This window comes from Erinaceus europaeus, chromosome 8 (assembly GCF_950295315.1).
Source record: "Erinaceus europaeus chromosome 8, mEriEur2.1, whole genome shotgun sequence".
NCBI lineage: Eukaryota > Metazoa > Chordata > Mammalia > Eulipotyphla > Erinaceidae > Erinaceus > Erinaceus europaeus.
Window position 1 is genome coordinate 98614414 of NC_080169.1, and position 16840 is coordinate 98631253.

The window sequence follows — 16840 nt, forward strand, 5'->3', positions numbered from 1 at the left end:
TGGCCTCCTCCCCTTCCTGCCACATCTCTGCCTCTTAGAGGGGAGAGCAATTATTTCTGAACTAGTGGGGCTCGTTTCTCATCACAGACTTTTCTTTCTGTCCTGACACAGGCATCGAGTGTCCCCGAGGAGCCCGGAACCTCCCAGGCATGGTGCAGGAGGGCGAACCCTTCAGTGAGGAAGCAACACTTTTCACCAAGGAGCTGGTGCTACAACGAGAGGTAGGATGCCTCCCAGCTGCTTGCTGCTCAGGCGACAAGGGCTGGGGAAATACTGTCCTCTCTGTCTGAGGCTGCCCCATCATATCAGAGACCCATCATCACTTTTTCTAGCACTCAGCCCCCACATCCTATTTCCCGGCCTTCATCTGCCCACATTCTATTTCCTTGAGCCCTGCATCATTGGCCAGCCGCCCCCAAATGGCTGCTCACGATGGGCATCCTGGGATGCGTGGTGAGCGCCGGGCCAGCCCAGCCCAGCCCAGCCAGGATCCTAATGCAGGGAGCTTAGAGCTTTGCAGTCCTCCTCCTTGGCGAATTAGCCTGTGCTGCCTGCCTCCAGCTGGATTTAGAAGCTTGACTAACCCTGTCAGGGGCCAATTTTCTTTGAACATTTATTTGTATCTTTGAGTAATTGCATTTTCTGTAGCGGGTTTTCTGACTTAATTTAATTGTATTTCTGTTTCTGCCTGTTGAGCTGGCTCTTGCAGGCAGGAGTTAGGCATCTCAGCTGCCCTGGTACCCATCTACCTGCTAATTTTTATCAAGTCATAGTCAACAGATCCATCTTCTTTCCAGGAGTATGCCAGTCATTCATCCTGCTAGGTGGGCACAAGAAAGGAACAGTGGGGGAGTGTGCTGGGCTCAGGCGGAAGATCTGAGATCTGCCTTTGTCCTCGTTTCTTTTACAATCAAATCCGCATGGGCCCTCCCGCCTTTGCACCATTGAATCCCCAGAGCAAAAAGATTATGAGGTTCTGGAGGTTATCTCACCCATAGGTCTTTGTAGATCTTGGAGATCAGACGTGTGGGCTTATGGAATGTGAAAGTGATGGAAATGCCTGTTGATACGCTTCAGTGCTGTCATTTTGATTGGAATCATCCGTGAATATATTGGGTCTCAGAGGCAGAGAACAGGCCAGCCCTGGCTGTTTGTGTTGGATGACCTGCCTCAGGAGACTCACCGCTGTTACTTCTAAGCACCGTCAATTGCCAACTCCATGGGATTTTGCTAAGACTTGGCCTTTTCATTTTGACAAGATCAGGCATGTCCAGGGTGGTATAACTGTAGATGGCTTGTTTGTTTTGTAAGAAGAGAGACATAGCAAAAAATAAATAAATAAATAAAATAAATCTGGAATCGTTAGTTCTAGAGAGATAGGTTTCCCTTTCCCTTTCCCAAACATCACCCATAACTATCTAGCAATTCTGTCTGCTCTTTCAGCAGTGAGGATGGGGGGTAATACAGACTTAACCCCTAAATTGTCTCATCGGATTCACATTGCCCTCTGTTTTGTTCTTAGTGAGATGCATTTATGTGTGTAATGAAGAAATTCGTATGTCAGCATGCAAGCTACCTCCCTCATTTCTCCTGTTTTGCAATTATGCAGCTACAGCTTGAAATTTGGTTGGTTAGGGAAGTTGTTCAAGAATCCATGTACTTCAATGGTGTCATCAGTAGTGGTGGAAGTTTTTGTCATGTAACAGGGACTGGGTAGAAGGGGTAGATATTTTAGCACTTCCCTCTGTGTGTTCCATTTGGATAATAAACCACAGAACAGTTCAAGTTTCTATAGCTGGAAAAAGCAGGTGAGTCCAGTCAAGGTCATGGCTCAATTGCAGAGAAAGGAGCAACCAATTCTGTCTATCTGGATAGATGGAAGAGATCCCCAAATCTAACTGAGATATTTGTTAGCGGTTTTCTTATCACTAAGCCAGAATTCTGTTTTGCCTCCCCTTCCTCCCCGTAGCTGTCATCTTCCTGTTATTTTACCTCTCCTAAAGTCTCTTTCCCTTTCTTTTTCAACTCTTGTTTCCCCAGTCATATTTTCTTCCCAATCATGTTTCTGGCCCGCTGGTAACACCCAAAAATACAAGGGGGGTCAAAGAGAATACCTACCAATAAAAGGTGTGAGAAAGCTCTTTTATTCTCTCATACTTACTATGACTTTATGCTTGTCTGTATATTTGCTAGTATTTGACTGTTGGAAAAGACACATTTTTTTTCTCCCATCCTCTTTGATGCCTCTGGCATATGAGTTTCTATGAACAGGTTTTTGATCTAATCCAAAATTGACACTAATCTTCTTTGGTTCTGCTGTCTCAGTCTTTCACTTTCCTGATTTTGGGGGGGGGGGGAGTGTCTCTTGATAAAGAACCCTTACATACATTGCCATTAATAACTTACGATTGCTTGAGTTACTATTTTTGAAAAGTCTTTGTCCTGTAGAAAAATGAGTATGGTCTGAACTCAGGAAAACATGGGATTTTGATAAAAAGAACCAGTTACAACTCTTTGGCCTTTCCTTTCATATAAATGTGAAAATTGCTTGCTGAATGATGTGGGAGTGAAAAGAGGCTTTTGTCTGGTTAGTTTACTCATTTGCTTTTGTCTCTGTAGTACCATCATTTTTACCTAATTTTGTCCTGGGGGACGTTTCTCTTTGCCCTCCCCCCTCCTTCCAACAAGAATCTAGTAAAGCCTGATGCCTGAATTCTTCATCACTCTGAGGTCCTCCCCACCCTTAGGAGGAAGTGCTGAGAGCCACTGCCTCCCACTTCAGGGAGCTTGCCTTCAGGGAACCCCACCCCCTACTTCTCATGTTGTCTTCCAGTCCAGCAACTTTAGGCTCTGAGCTGCTGCTGTGATGGCCCCAGCTGAAGTAGCTTTTTGCACCTTGAACCTACTCCCTTGCTAATCAGATTTAGCTCAGATAATCAGATATTCCGAAGATACAATTGGCCTTGACCCCACCCCTAACCCACCCCTTTAAAGTTGCCTTTTAATTATCTTATATTTGGCCCAGATTTCTCTATCCCCTGCAGGCTTTCCCCAGTTCCTACAGAATTGCAATATCATATAAGAGAAGCACACATATTTCACAGCTCCTCCTGGGCTTCCTGTGTGATCCCACAGAGGCATGACTATCTAGTTAGAATTACACACAGGAATTCTTTTTTTTTTTTAATTTTAAAAAAATATTTATTTATGTATTCCCTTTTGTTGCCCTGGTTGTTTTATTGTTGTGGTTATTACTGTTGTTGTTATTGATGTTGTTGTTGAGGAATTCTTAAGTTGACATTAGAAGGCTGGGGGTGGGAAAAGAATGATTAGTGATTAGTGGGCAGGGAAGTAAGCAAGGTGCCTGGCCCTAGCTGACTCCCTGTTCTTGAAGGGCATTCTTGGCTTCAAGTAGCCCATGTAAGACAGTGCTTTTATCTTCCTCTGTTTGGAGTAAAGAGAGAATTATAAATTATAGTCCTTCCCTTCCAGATCCTCTGCTCAGGTAGAGTCTCAAATCAGTTTTTCTTTATACTCCCAAAGCCTCCATCTGGAGACTTGAGAGCCCTTGCTTTCCTTAAATATACTTCCTAGTGACTCTAGCCTTGTTGCTACTGATTCTGCCCACCACTCAGCCCCATCTTCTTGTGTGCCCTCACCACACTCATTTGTTCATTTTCCTCTATCGTTCGACATGATCCTCTTCTTGGCCATTGGTCCCTGTTTCTAAGTTGGGAACTAGAAGTTCAGCCACCTGGCATCCTTGTGCACCCAGGTAAGACTAGCATTATGTTAGATGCTCTGAGTCTCTGTGACCTTGAGGGCCAAAGCAGCCTAGGAATTTTCTGAGCTTAAAAGAAAATCTGGTAAGCGCAATGGTTCTTCCCAGCCCGATTCAGTAGCTGTCTATTTCAAGAGTGGGCACAGCTGGCCCATGACTGATTTTGTTGTTGTTGTTGTAAATAAAGTTTTATTGACACGTAGTCACACTCATTCTTCTTTGTACTATCTCTGTCTGCTTTCAGGCTCTAATGGCAAAGTTGAGTAGCTCCAACAGAGTTGAGAGACTCTGTGCCCACAAAGCCTAAAATATTTACTCTCTGTCCCTTTATCAGAAACATTTGCTATAGGGTATTCTGAGTTGGGCTTAACTGGCTTGTTATAGCCCTGAAAATACATTTGCTCTCATGTCTCCTGGCTTTGAAGTCGGGCTGTTGAACCCCACAATGTGAGCTCATTGTGTCCATTGCTAAACCCTGGACCATGAGCTAGGAATACTTTGTCTCTGTGGTTGGCATGTGCTTGGTGAAGACTATCTCCTGGTCACTGTAGGTTTTTATTTTGCCAGCAGTTCAATCATTTCCTTTTATAGTGTCAATATTTTTCTCTCATATGTTAGCCTAGGGAATGTTAGTTGCCCTGTACCCTAACTTCTCCCAGTTGCAAATACAGCTTCCTCTTTCAGGCAATTCTCTGCCAGGCTACCAAGGACAGAAAGATCTGGTGTAATTTCCCAGTGGGGCCTTAGCTCACTGCTAGTGTCTTCCCAGAAGTAGTGGTGAGAGCTAGCTTTAGCTAATGGGCAGATAAGTGTCTTAAAAGTACAAACACCTAGGTTTTCACACTCCTTCTGTCATATGGTCCTGAGTAAGTGGTTCTCCCCTGCCTTGATACTCCTGTCTAAAACATTGGTCTAGCAGACCTAAGCCAGCCTGTCCCTTTTGGGATCCTTCTTGTGAATAAAAACCACCTGAGATCTCTTCACACCATCTCCCTAGGCGGCCAGCTAGCCAGCAGTTCAGTGACCAGCTGTGCACTGGGCAGCACTGTGGTGCTATTAGGAAAGCCTGCATTTCTAAAGAAGGGCCGGGCTGTAAGGTATCACTAAGAGATAAATGCTACAGCTTCACTCTTCTCATAGTTCCAAGCTGCAGGAGGAGCAGTCCCCCAGAGCCAGGGGCAAGACCTAAGGAAGTTTGGCTATCATTTCCCAGGCCTTTCTCGGTGACCCTTTGTCTTCTCTGCCATCTCAGAAATTGCCCTTTGCTGCTGCCTGAAAGATGATGTCCTCATCCTGGAAACTCTGCTGCAGCCCTGACCTATTTCCCTTCTTCCTGCTGGCATCAAAAGGGAAGATGTCCCCCTGGGGAGCTCATTCTGCAGGTTGCAGTGGCCAGGCCACAGTCCCGGATTCCCTCGATCCCACTACCCCATGCTTCTTCAGATACAGAATCCTGAATGCCAGGCTTGCTCAGTTGGTAGAGAACGAGACTCTCAGAAACAGAAGCATAAAGACACTACAAGCAACTGTTGCTGTTTGAATAGCATATATTTATGTTTCAGGGAAATATGAACTGGACTGTGAAAATATATATATAGATAGGTTTGTGTTTGGGAAAGAAAATATAGAATAGGAAAGGAAAACAGCTCCTTCTCCTTTGTTTTAGCACCAAGTGAGCTACATCTTGACTGAAGAAGATAAACTGGCCTGTGCAGATTAACATGGATCCAAATCTGCTACCCCCCAGCCCATCCCCATGCCCTCTGTCTTTCCCCCCAGGAGTCCCCACACGTGCTGTGGCACATGTGGTCTCTCCCCTTGAGGCCCTGTCTGTGTGGGTCCTTTTCTGGCCTGGAGATAGACAACAGCGGGAGGAAGTAGCAAGATGTTTCTCTACATCAAAGTGAAGAAAGTCATTCAAGCCCCAGGGAAAGCCAGGAGATTGAAGGACACCTTGTGTGGGAGAGGCCAGTGGCACCCTGCCCCTTGGTGGCCCTCACTGAACCACAACTAATAAGCTGCAGGCAAAGCATGCCACTGTCCAATAGCATTTTCTTTTCTTTTTACAAAGAAAATTTTATTTCTGAATGCTCTTCACCACACCCAGTACAGAAGTAATGGAGTAAGATCAGCTAGCTATCTCTCTCTCTAAAGTGTCTATGTATTCTTTTTTTTTTTAATTTTTTTATATTTATTTTATTTATTCCCTTTTGTTGCCTTTGTTGTTTTATTGTTGTAGTTATTGTTTTTGTTGTTGTTGGATAGGACAGAGAGAAATGGAGAGAGGAGGGGAAGACAGAGAGGAGGAGAGAAAGATAGACACCTGCAGACCTGCTTCACCGCCTGTGAAGCGACTCCCCTGCAGGTGGGGAGCCGGGGTTTGAACCAGGATCCTTATGCCAGTCCTTGTGCTTTGTGCCACCTGCGCTTATCCCGCTGCGCTACCGCCCGACTCCCAGTGTCTATGTATTCTTTGAGAGAGAGAGAGGCTAGCACAGCACTCAGCTCTGGCATATGGTGATATCTGGGATAGATAAGAAGTCCTATGCTGTGATGCTGAGCTGTTCCCTCCCCGGTCTGGGGACAGCTCTCTTATGAGAGGTGACCCATGGTGGTGAAAAAAAAATCTGTGGAAGTGCTACTTTCTTACTGGATTGTTAATTTTTCAAGCTTTCAGTCTTTATGTTCTTTCTACTTTGCCTCATCTATATGAGTTACTCAATAGAGATAATTGTTCAGCCAACTGATTGATTCTCTATGGCCTAATTTGAGAGATTGGGAAGAAAGCCCATTGTCCTTTATAGTTCTTTAGTAGAATTCTCTTTGGAAAAGTTCTTTTGGGAAAAGCTGCAAAGCAGGAAGCCTTTGAAGTAATGGTGATGGACATACTGCTACTAATTCAGGAATTTCTCATTAGAAAGTCCATTTCCAAGACCTGACCTCTCTGGGTCTCTCTGCCCATCCAGAGTACTAAAGATACTGAGATGATATGTGATTATTTTCATAAGATTCCAATGTTCAAGTTATAAGTATTAGTATCCCTTTGTCATTCTTAATATAGACTTCTATTCTCTTCCCTATTGTCAATCCAACTGTTGAATAGGGTGATCAATTTATTTTGAAGTTCAAGTCAACAATTCCTGTTATTTTGATAGGTACCATATGAATACCAGACTGTCATCTGCCCACTTCCAGCCCCTCCTTGCTGGGCTCCTAACCCTTGTCAAGTATCTCTAAAAGCTCAAGAGTGAGGGCCCTCAAAACCCATTCTAATCCCCTAAATGAAAATGGCACCATGACAAGAAGAAATGAGACAAAAGTGCAGAAAGGGGGAGGCAGAACAAGGGCCCTCAAAACCCATTCCAATCCCCTAGATGAAAATGACAGCATGACAAGAAGAAATGAGATAAAAGTGCAAAAAGGGGGAAGCAGAGCCATGTTGCCCTTTTTCCTCTTCCTGTAACTGCTGGGGGTCTCCCCGCTCTGCCTTCACAGGCTCCTTGGGAAGCCTGGCCTCCCATCATCAGTGATCTCCCCCAGAGAGCAGTATGTGCTGGTGGTGCCAGTAGTGTGCCGGCTCCAGTGGGACTTCTCTGTACAAAGCTGCTGGCTCAGCTAGGCTGCTTTCTGTTTCCCTATTCTTCTGCTTGGATTTTCATAGCCAGTCAAGCATAGAATTACATCCATTCTTTGTAAACCGCTGTTGGGCCTAGTTTTTCATTGGCTTGGCCAACAAGATCTTATTACTTGTAATTATGTCATACAGGTTGATTGGTATAGGTTTGATAGGCCTCACTGCCCTCCAGAGGCTAATGTTCATACCCTAGTCTGGCTTTTGGGGTTGAGGTAGAAATAAGGTGGAATAATGTTTAGGATCATAAGAGATTTGGTCTGGAACCTGGAAAAGGCCTCAAGGATTTAGTTCTTTCTATCCAAGGGAAGAAAATCCTTTTCAGCAGAACTATTTATTCCTTTCCCTGGAGAATTGGTGCCTAGAATTGTGAACTCTGCCTTGAGAGACATTCATGTTTTTCCTGCCAGTTCAATTTGTTTTTCTTACCGTTCCTGCGAAGGAAATGAGAGGTATAATCCTTAGACCTGACAAAGCCAGTTTCTTTCCCAAATAGAAACCTTGGCAATGCCAAGGCAGTGCCTGGCACTTATTTTTCCTCTCCCTCTTTAGTCCCAGCCCACATCTGTTCCAGAGTAAAAATGTGAAAGGTTTAAACACAGTTTCCTCTTGCATCTTTATACTAGAATGACCCACAGTATTTACTTTGGCCCTCATCTAAATTGAGGTCTGGAGGGACGGAGTATAGTGGACAGTGATTGTCATTATTGGAGAATCCATTTACTGGTTCACTACAAGATTATCATTACAAATACAAAGTCATGAAAATCCTTCACACAGAAATTTGCTAAACAGAACCCTTGCCACCTATGGTATTCAGTACAGCCTGACATTAGACAGTGTTCTGTATGAGCCATCTCTGTGGAACACAGTTATTGCCATGCACATTCAGACTCCTGGTCTACCTTCTCTATACTAGACCTAGAACAAAACCAGAAATGCTATTAGGAGGTAAGAGGTTGCTCAAACATAAGGATTGTGCTAGAATAGCTGAGCACCATTTATTTTCATTTAGATGGATCAGATGCCCTGAGTAACGGCTCATTTTGGTGTCTCTTGCCTCTTTAATTATCCTGAATATTTACTGCTTCTTGAGCTTTGGTTAAGGTTCTCTTAAAAAAAAAATTTGAAAAGGAAGCTAATTTTCTTAATATAATAACAAAGGACTAGGGGGGAAAAAGCAGCTCAATTTTGTTTTTCAGGTGAAATGCCTTATTATGAAGTCTATCCAACTTCCTTCTGGAAGCCTAATTTGGAAAGTAGTTCTCTGTTTCATTAATATTCCCTGACAAGCAGATCATATTTACTTTCCAAACTGAAGATGACCTCATACAATCTTGCCTACTGTTTCCAGAAGAAGCTCTTTGCCCAGAACCCCAATTCATTGGCCACCACTCATGTGGACATGAGTGTGAGCTTTCACACTGGCATGTTCGGGGGGTCGTCAGGCCTCATGCCCCCTACTCTCTTATTTTAATCACTCCCATAAACCCCCACTGCCTGAATGTTAATAATTTCTCCCTTAGAATTAGCTTACTCAACTGATAGCCTGTTTTTAATATTACAGTCTCAGGGCTGCCTGAACTGCCCGCATAAAGTAAGCAGATTGGGAGTCGGGCGGTAGCACGCTGAGTTAAGCTCACATGGCGCCAAGCACAAGGACCAGTGTAAGGATCCCGGTTTGAGCCCCCGGCTCCCCACCTGCAGGGGAGTCTCTTCACAGGTGTTGAAGCAAGTCTGCAGGCATCTGTCTTTCTCTCCCCCTCTCTGTCTCCCTCCCCTCCATTTGTCTCTGTCCTATCCAACAATGACAACATCGATAACTACAACAACAATAAGAAAATAATAAGGGCAACAAAAGGGAATAAATAAATATTTTTAAAAATCTTTAAAAAAAAAAAAAGTAAGCAGATTGTGGATGGTGTTTGCTCTCCAGGTAACTCCAACACTCTGGTCTTTCACATCTGACTCCCCCAAGGACACAGGAGTGAGTGTTCTGGCAGGTGAGCAGACCTTTCCCTTGCCCTCTTGGCATTAACATGCCCACTCCCTGTATCTGATGCCAAGGACCAGGCAAGATCCCCTGCATTCCAGACTGGACTTTATTGATGAACTTCCCACCTGCCTCATCACCCGTGACAGTTTCTGGTCAGCTGAACTGAAATGGATTTTGGAAAATGAAAGTGACCAATGGTCTGTTATGAAATGCTGTGATGCATGAAATAAGATTATGAGCAACCTCAAGAATTAACAGCAAAGATACCCTCACCTGGTCTGAACAATGAGTGTCACATATTCTGGAAGGATAAGCTCATTCTTTGACCCATCTCCAGAATACTTAAGGGCATCTTCCCCTTCCTGGTCACTTAGTAATATCTCTGTTAGTGGCATGTGTAGAACCAGCTCTTGGTTCTCATTCCAGCTTAACTCTTTATTGTGTGATACTGAATACAGCCCCACAGCAGTCTTTATGCATGGTAGAATCCAGTGTGTAGGAGGCCCCTGGGGGGGGTGAGCAGTGCATTAACTCTACCATCTTTGGCTATAATAAAGGTACCTTCATCAGAGGATTATTGTGGAAGTGATGTATATGCAGGAAGAGCCCAGAAATGGTGCCCTGGTAAATAGGAAACATGTATTTCACTCAGTGAGCAACAGCCTGTGCTATCATTATGACTACCAATGAAAATTCCCCTGGGTTTTGGGTACAGTCTAGGATTAGAACTTCAGTGTGGACAAACCACTATTCTTAGGGGGGAATAGACGGGGCAGAGAACAGCGGCTGGTGCTCTTTACTCCCCAAATGTGTCCATTTAAGCCAGCAATGGCATATAGAGACTTAACACTGCTTTGGTTTGGGGCTCAGAACCTGCTCCAAAAATGGCCACTAGGAGCTATTACAAATTGAATGGATTTAGCAGTTTCATTGATACCTAGTCACCATCTTTGGGCTGAGTTCTCAAAAGAATGTTTAAGAGCCATCCGGGTCTGCCCATCTCTGTTCTGTTCAGTAAGGTAGTAGACAGAGCCTCACCAAGAAGGCCACAGATAACTAATGATTGCAGTCGCTCTGATAACCTTACTCAGACATCTGCAGGTTGATCTGCCAATCCCAAAGCCTCCATGCTCTTTCTTTCTGTTTACATAGAGCTTTTGACCTGGCATGTTTTCCAGTGTCACCATAACCTGAAGTACAGGGATGACTTACCTGGAACCTGGCTGTCCCAGGTTTCATTGTCCTGTGCCAGAGAGCGAGGCAGTGTTCATTTTGGTTCCCGAGTCACCTGTCCATGACCACAGAAGTTGCTGTGAGTTTTTTGTACATCAAAAGGTTAAAAGATAGTGAAATGCCAGGCACGAGCTCTAAAGAAAGATCTGGATGCTAAAGAAAAAAGACCCCCCAAGAAGAATCCTTTGGGACAGTTACTCCAGCAGGAACAAAAGCTATCTTTTTGTACCAGGAGTGGGAAGTCAAACTGGAAACTGCGTCACTGTGCCATTTTCCTTCCCAGGTTAGCAAAAGGCTTTCCTCTTCTGCCTTTCCCTTCTCTTGATGCAGTGGAATTCTACGTAATGGTTACCAGAAAAGGATCTTGACATTGGATGTACAGCGAGAGGTCGAGAGGTAGCAAGCAGTTCAAGAGAATGAGACCAACAGGTCCCACCACCCCTAGCATGATCTGCATGGGCCACTTCCCTTCAGTGTTGGAATGCCCCTGGCTCTCCAGTTTCTGTAACAGTGCTGCAACCTTATATGAGGAGATGCAACAAATAGTCCATTACCACTGATTGGATATGGATTTTTGGCCTGGCCACTTGCCACCTGGTAATTTTAGAATAGGGTCATATTTGGAATAGGAAGATTCCTTGTAGGTGGGTACTTACTTTTGCTAAATGGTTGTTTCTTATCTCCTGCCCTCTCCAGCTATGCTCCCCACCTCCTAAGTGCAGCACCAGTCTCTGTGCCTGCCTGGCAGAGAGTGCCAGGGCTCATCCTTCACCAGCTCACAGGGCTGCAGACGTGGCCCTTTCCTGGTGCCCAGGGTACACTTTAAGCACTTCCCCCTTCTAATCTCAGCATTTCCACTCCAAACACATCAGCAGCTTTACAACCTGCATTTGATTTTGCTGTAAGCATTGGCCCTTCAGGAGGAAAGTGGGGAGACTAGCAAGCTGTATTGCCACTGGTTTCAGAATTAAATGATTGCACCCCCAGAATCATTTCAGCAAGAGTGCCCAAAGCACCCCATGAGGCTCTCACTGGTGAATTGCTTTTAAAGACTTATTTACTTCTGTGAGAGAGGGTGTGTATGCTATCCTGAGCATCACTCTGGCACATGTGATGCTAGGGACTGAACTCAGGACCTCATGCTGGAGAGGCCAATGCTTTATGCTCAGCGCCACCTCTCCCAGGACAGTTTTAGTTTCCTAATTTTATATCTGACTACCTGTCTTGGTTTCACCATCTGCAAAATGGGAGCACAATGCCCTATTCTGCCTGGAGAATGCTAAAGGTGTGGTGGGGAGAAACCTGAGGAACCTCCAGGAATTCCCTCTTTGTGGAAAAAGGGCTGCCAGGCCCCAGGTGACAATTAACCAGGCACAAGCCAAAGGTATGTGTGACCAGGTAGATAGATACAGATACATACTTTTTTTTTTTTCTGTCACATGCATTTAAACAATTAAACCCACCTGGTAAAAGAGGAGGCATTTGGTCCAGGACCCTGAGATTTTGACTATCCTTTTCCTCACTGTGCTTAACATGGGCCAATTTTCCCTTTCTTCTCTGCCATTGAATCTGTTCCACAGCCTTGTTCTTGCCATGACATTGGCTCATATATGCAGTATATCCTGAACAGAAGCAGTCCCAGAGAACCAAGGTGTTCTCTCTGTCTTATAGCCAACCAGTTGGACCAAGCCCTGTAAATCAAAACTGAAAATCAAACACTGAGTGTGTGTCTCCCTGGTGTGGGTCATTATGCCCATCTGGCATTACACTGCTTCCTGTTTCTTGGCTCTCTGGGTGGGTAAGGCTGTATTTCTGTATACAGTTTTTCATCCTCCCTTCTATGTGTCGTTTAGTGTCCTTTTCTCCCTGAGAGCCTGATGAGACCTCTCACACTTTGACTCCAGCCTCTGATCTCTGTGACATGTCTTTCAGCTCAGAAGGTTTCTCAGGACCAGCTTCAACTCCTAAAGCCATGATCTTTGTCATTATCAAGCATGATGCATGGTCTCCTTACCCATTGCCTGTCTAGCTGCTTTTGACAGTTGACCCAATGCTGGGGTTAGTAAGGCGACGCTAGAGATTGCCCTTGAAGCCTTTGATTCTTGCTTCCCTGTCTAGAATTATAGTCAGTTATTGTGCCAGCCAAACACCACGGAAGTGTGGCAACTTCAGAAATTCACAAGGCCTTGGGCTCTGTGGCACCTCTGACACACAGACTTCTAGCCTTGTACCGAGAGAGGCCATATGGCTTCACAGACCCCAGTGCCCTGGTGAGTCATACTGAGCACATGAGGTACAGAGGGAGCCTGACACAGCTTTCTGTGGCCACCCTTGGAGGTGTGAGGATGGACTCTCAGTGACACATTTACACATGCACCCAAGCATGCCTAACGCCCCATGACAGGGAGGCTGACGCTGGGGAGACAGCCTCCTCGCTCTGCCCGGCCCTCTTTCATCTTTCCTTCCTCTTTCATTTGTCCACCCTCCCCCTGTGTTTCTGTAATTTGTACAGTATCGTTGAGAGGTGTTGAAGAGATCAATAGCAATTCACCTTTTCCCATATTGATTAAAGTGACGGCGAGTTAAAAATGGCAGGCAGTACCAATTCATTTATCACGAGCTAGCCATTTCCTCCTGGGCCACCAGTAACCTCTCCATCTGCCTCTGATATCACTGACCCCCAGCTGGGCTGCCTCCTGTGTCCAGACTGCTTTTGTAGCAGGGAGAGAACCAAGGTGTTTGGCTCCTATAGTCAGAGCCAGGTGAGAAAAGAGACTGCAGGTAGCAAGCAAGAACATCACTGTGGCGCCTGTTGTTTGATTCTGGTTTTATTGGAAGTGTTCAGCACCTATGCTGACGACTTAAGAACAGTTTGGCCTGAGCTGCCAGGCACTGCTGCCTCTCCCAGCCTCCCTTTCCCCCCATTTTTTAAAATAATTTTTATTTGTTTCTTTTTGTTGCCCTTGTTGTTTTCTTATTGTTATAGTAATTATTATTATTGTTGTTGTTGGATAGGACAGAGAAATGGAGAGAGTAGGGGAAGACGGGGGGGGGGGGAGAGATAGACACCTGCAGACCTGCTTCAGTCCCTTTGAAGCGACTCCTCTGCAGGTGGGGAGCCGGGGGCTCAAACCGGAATCCTTACACCGGTCCTTGTGCTTTGTGCCTGCACATAATCCGCTGTGCTACCGCCCGACTCCCTCCCCCCATTTTTCTAAAGGCCACGGCCTGCTTTTCTTCTCTCTTTTTCCACTGAATGCACATTGAGTTTGGTAAGTCAGGAAACTTTTGACACCCCATGAACTGGCTTTTTTCTTTTTCTTTTCTTTTTTTTTTTTTGCTGAAGGTGCAAGACTTGTCATTGCCTTCAGGTCATACCTTCAGTTCACCCTGACGGAGATCTGGGGCACCTGGGGTTGAGGCAGCAAGTGAATGGAGAGAGTTTGCATTTAGCTGTACCCACCAGAACAGGGAGAGGGAGAGGGAGGGAGAGAAATATCTGTTTCTGTTCTCCTTTTAACACTCATTTGGGAAAGGTGATAGAGGACTTCCCACACCTCCATGTCAAGGTATTTCAGGTACCATATTCTGGAGTGCTCATTTCTGCATCTCAGCTAGCACCTGATTGTTATTTCACTTACCTGGTGGATGGCCAAGGCTCTTTGAATCCCAGGGCTCTTCAAAGAGAAGTCAGCTCCGACTAGAATGACAACACGTGGTTGACCCCATTGCTTTTCTCTTTATGTGTTGTTGTTCGAATTGTGTTGATTCTTTAATACGCCCACCGACACAGAAGTAACTCTTTTCCTGTGCCCAGCAAGACTGTTAAAACTCTCTCACCCCTCTGACAGAACTGAAGCTGGTTGCCTTATGCAGCATGAACCAGTTCCCCCAAAACTTGGGGGTGGAAGCGGTACCAGGAAGAGGACACTTTCCTTTTCCCCTGACATTCCGCAGAGAGAGCCACTTACCTGAGTGGGCAGTTAACAGGTGACCATGGGTAGAGTACTGCCCAGAACTCCTTGCTGCTATTAGGGAGCTTGGTGCCTTGGGTGCCAGTCCTGGCACGTGGCCAGCCTTCTCAAGAGGAGCACTGCCATCACAGCCATGGTGCCTGAGCATCCAGTGGGTTGAAATCACTTTTTTGAATGCCCCTCTCCCAGTAGAGAGATTACACGAGAAACCCAGTGCCACTGTGTCAGGTCGCTCTGCGGTCTGCAAATGCCAGACCTGGAGTGAGGCAGCCAGCTCTCTGTGAAGCTGGTTAATTACATGTGAAGCTGCCAGCAGGGTGATTGCTTTTTTTCCCATGGATCATTAATACACCATTCTGACCCATGTGTATGTGTGCTGGGGGGGGGGGGGGGGGCGTGGTGGTGTTTTACGGAGGGCTTGCAATTCCATCACCTTCCTCAGCTTGGTCCAACAAGTCTCCACCCTCTTTCAATCCAAAGGTTTCAAAATGGCCAGAGGGAGGGAGAGAGAGGCTCTTTCCACTGAATGCACATGTCTTTTCTCCTAAGCTGGAAAGTAGCCCCCCCACTTCGAGATGGTCCTGGCAGAGTACAGAGGGCGTAAGGCTTGCCCTGGGTGGGAAGTGCTTATGGCTCAGCTCCTAATATTTGCAGCAAACCACAGACCTGGCCGATTTGGAGACGAGGCAACTAGTGCAGCAGATGGCAAATAGTCCTGCTCCACTGGGGCCCCAAGATCAGCACTGTCTTCTTTCTCCAGCCAAGGCAGCTTCACGCCTGCCATTCCTGAGTACAGAGAGCATTTCTGGTCTTTTAGACACCTCTCTCTCTCTCTTAAGGTGGGGGGGGGGGGGGTTGGGGGCAGCAAAGACAGGAGAAGGCAAAGCAAATAGAATATGAAAACCTCAATCAAGTTATGAACTCTTCCATGTCAGACAAGCTAAAATAGAGCTTCTTCTCCTTTGTTAGGGGAGAAGAATTTAGAATAGCAATCTGCATTTCTCCATAGAGCATTGAGTGCAAAAATAAGAAATGGATTATAAATAGAAATAAGCGTGACCCATTCCATTCCCAAGGACTTGAGCATACAGCTTTCAGAATACTGAATTGGAGTGTTTTTATAGCTAGTAGGACTCCAGAGGTTGTATATAGTCCAATCCAGACAGTTCACAGTAGTTGAAAAAAGTGAGGCACTGAGAAGTCGATCACTTGAACACATTGACAGCAGAGCTGAAGTCTTGAAGGTTCTTGTGTTCTTACCTGCTCTCAACACCTACTCTTCGTGCGCACATGCATACACAGGCACGCATGCCTGCATGCACAGTGTCTCCCAGATGCCAGCCTCAAGTATTAAGTGGAGACCATGGCGGTGGCATATAAGAGGAAGTAGGTGTCTGTAACAGAGACAGACATATGCGGTACATACACATGCATGTGCTCCAAACTGCATTCTTTCAGAGTCTAAAAGGACTCCACAGGCGAAGTGTTGAGGGAGTCCACCAGGCCCTCCGTGTTCTCTAAAGAAGTTTCTTGCTAGACTGGGATGCAGGGACCCACACACAGGATGAGGAGGCATGCCAGAGAGAGATAGGTGCAGGTGTCTGACAGGCCTGGAATTTTCCATTGCTTCTTCTCACATGCAGGCCTAGAAAGGCTGCTGCCTTTTCATGCCAAAAAGCTAAGCTTCAGAAGTGCCCCAAAGAAGCAACCAAGGAGTATTAAACTTGTAAGTCACCATTGTTTGATTCCGTGTGTGCGCATTTGTGCGCGTGTGTGAGTATGCATGTGCCTGTGCCTATGCCTATGCATGCTGTGGGACCAGGGTGGTGTTTTGCTTTGGCTTTTTGTTGTTGTTGTTGTTGCTGCTGACAACTGGGAAGAGGTAACAGGTCTCCCTGCTGGAGTGACCTCCAGTCAGTGCCCTCTATCTAGTTTATGCACTTGATTCCAGGTAAAGGGCAAACCCCTAGGACACCATCCCTTGCCCCCAAGACCCTGTCCATACTCCCAGGAGCCTGGTATGCAAAGCTTGCCATATTACCAGGATCTAGGCCTCACTGCTACCCGCTACTAGCACCCTTTGTAGCTACCCATCATGTCAGACATGTCTATTTGTCTTCCAAAGGGTTGTCTAGTGGGGGGAGGAACAAATCACATTTTCCAGCAATTAAATTTTATTAACTCTGATTTCCCCCCCCCCCACTTTTCTAAAGCACAGCTAAATG

At 45.8% G+C, this 16840-nt stretch overlaps 1 protein-coding gene across 1 annotated transcript in view; it reads left to right on the forward strand.

Moving 5' to 3' along the window:
- Positions 1 to 16840, forward strand: part of SND1 (staphylococcal nuclease and tudor domain containing 1) — a 497039-nt gene that overhangs the window by 391645 nt on the left and 88554 nt on the right. Inside the window, exon 16 of the mRNA XM_007526286.3 lies at positions 112 to 221. Coding sequence (XP_007526348.1) covers positions 112 to 221 — 110 coding nt within the window. The remainder of the gene's footprint in view (positions 1 to 111; positions 222 to 16840) is intronic.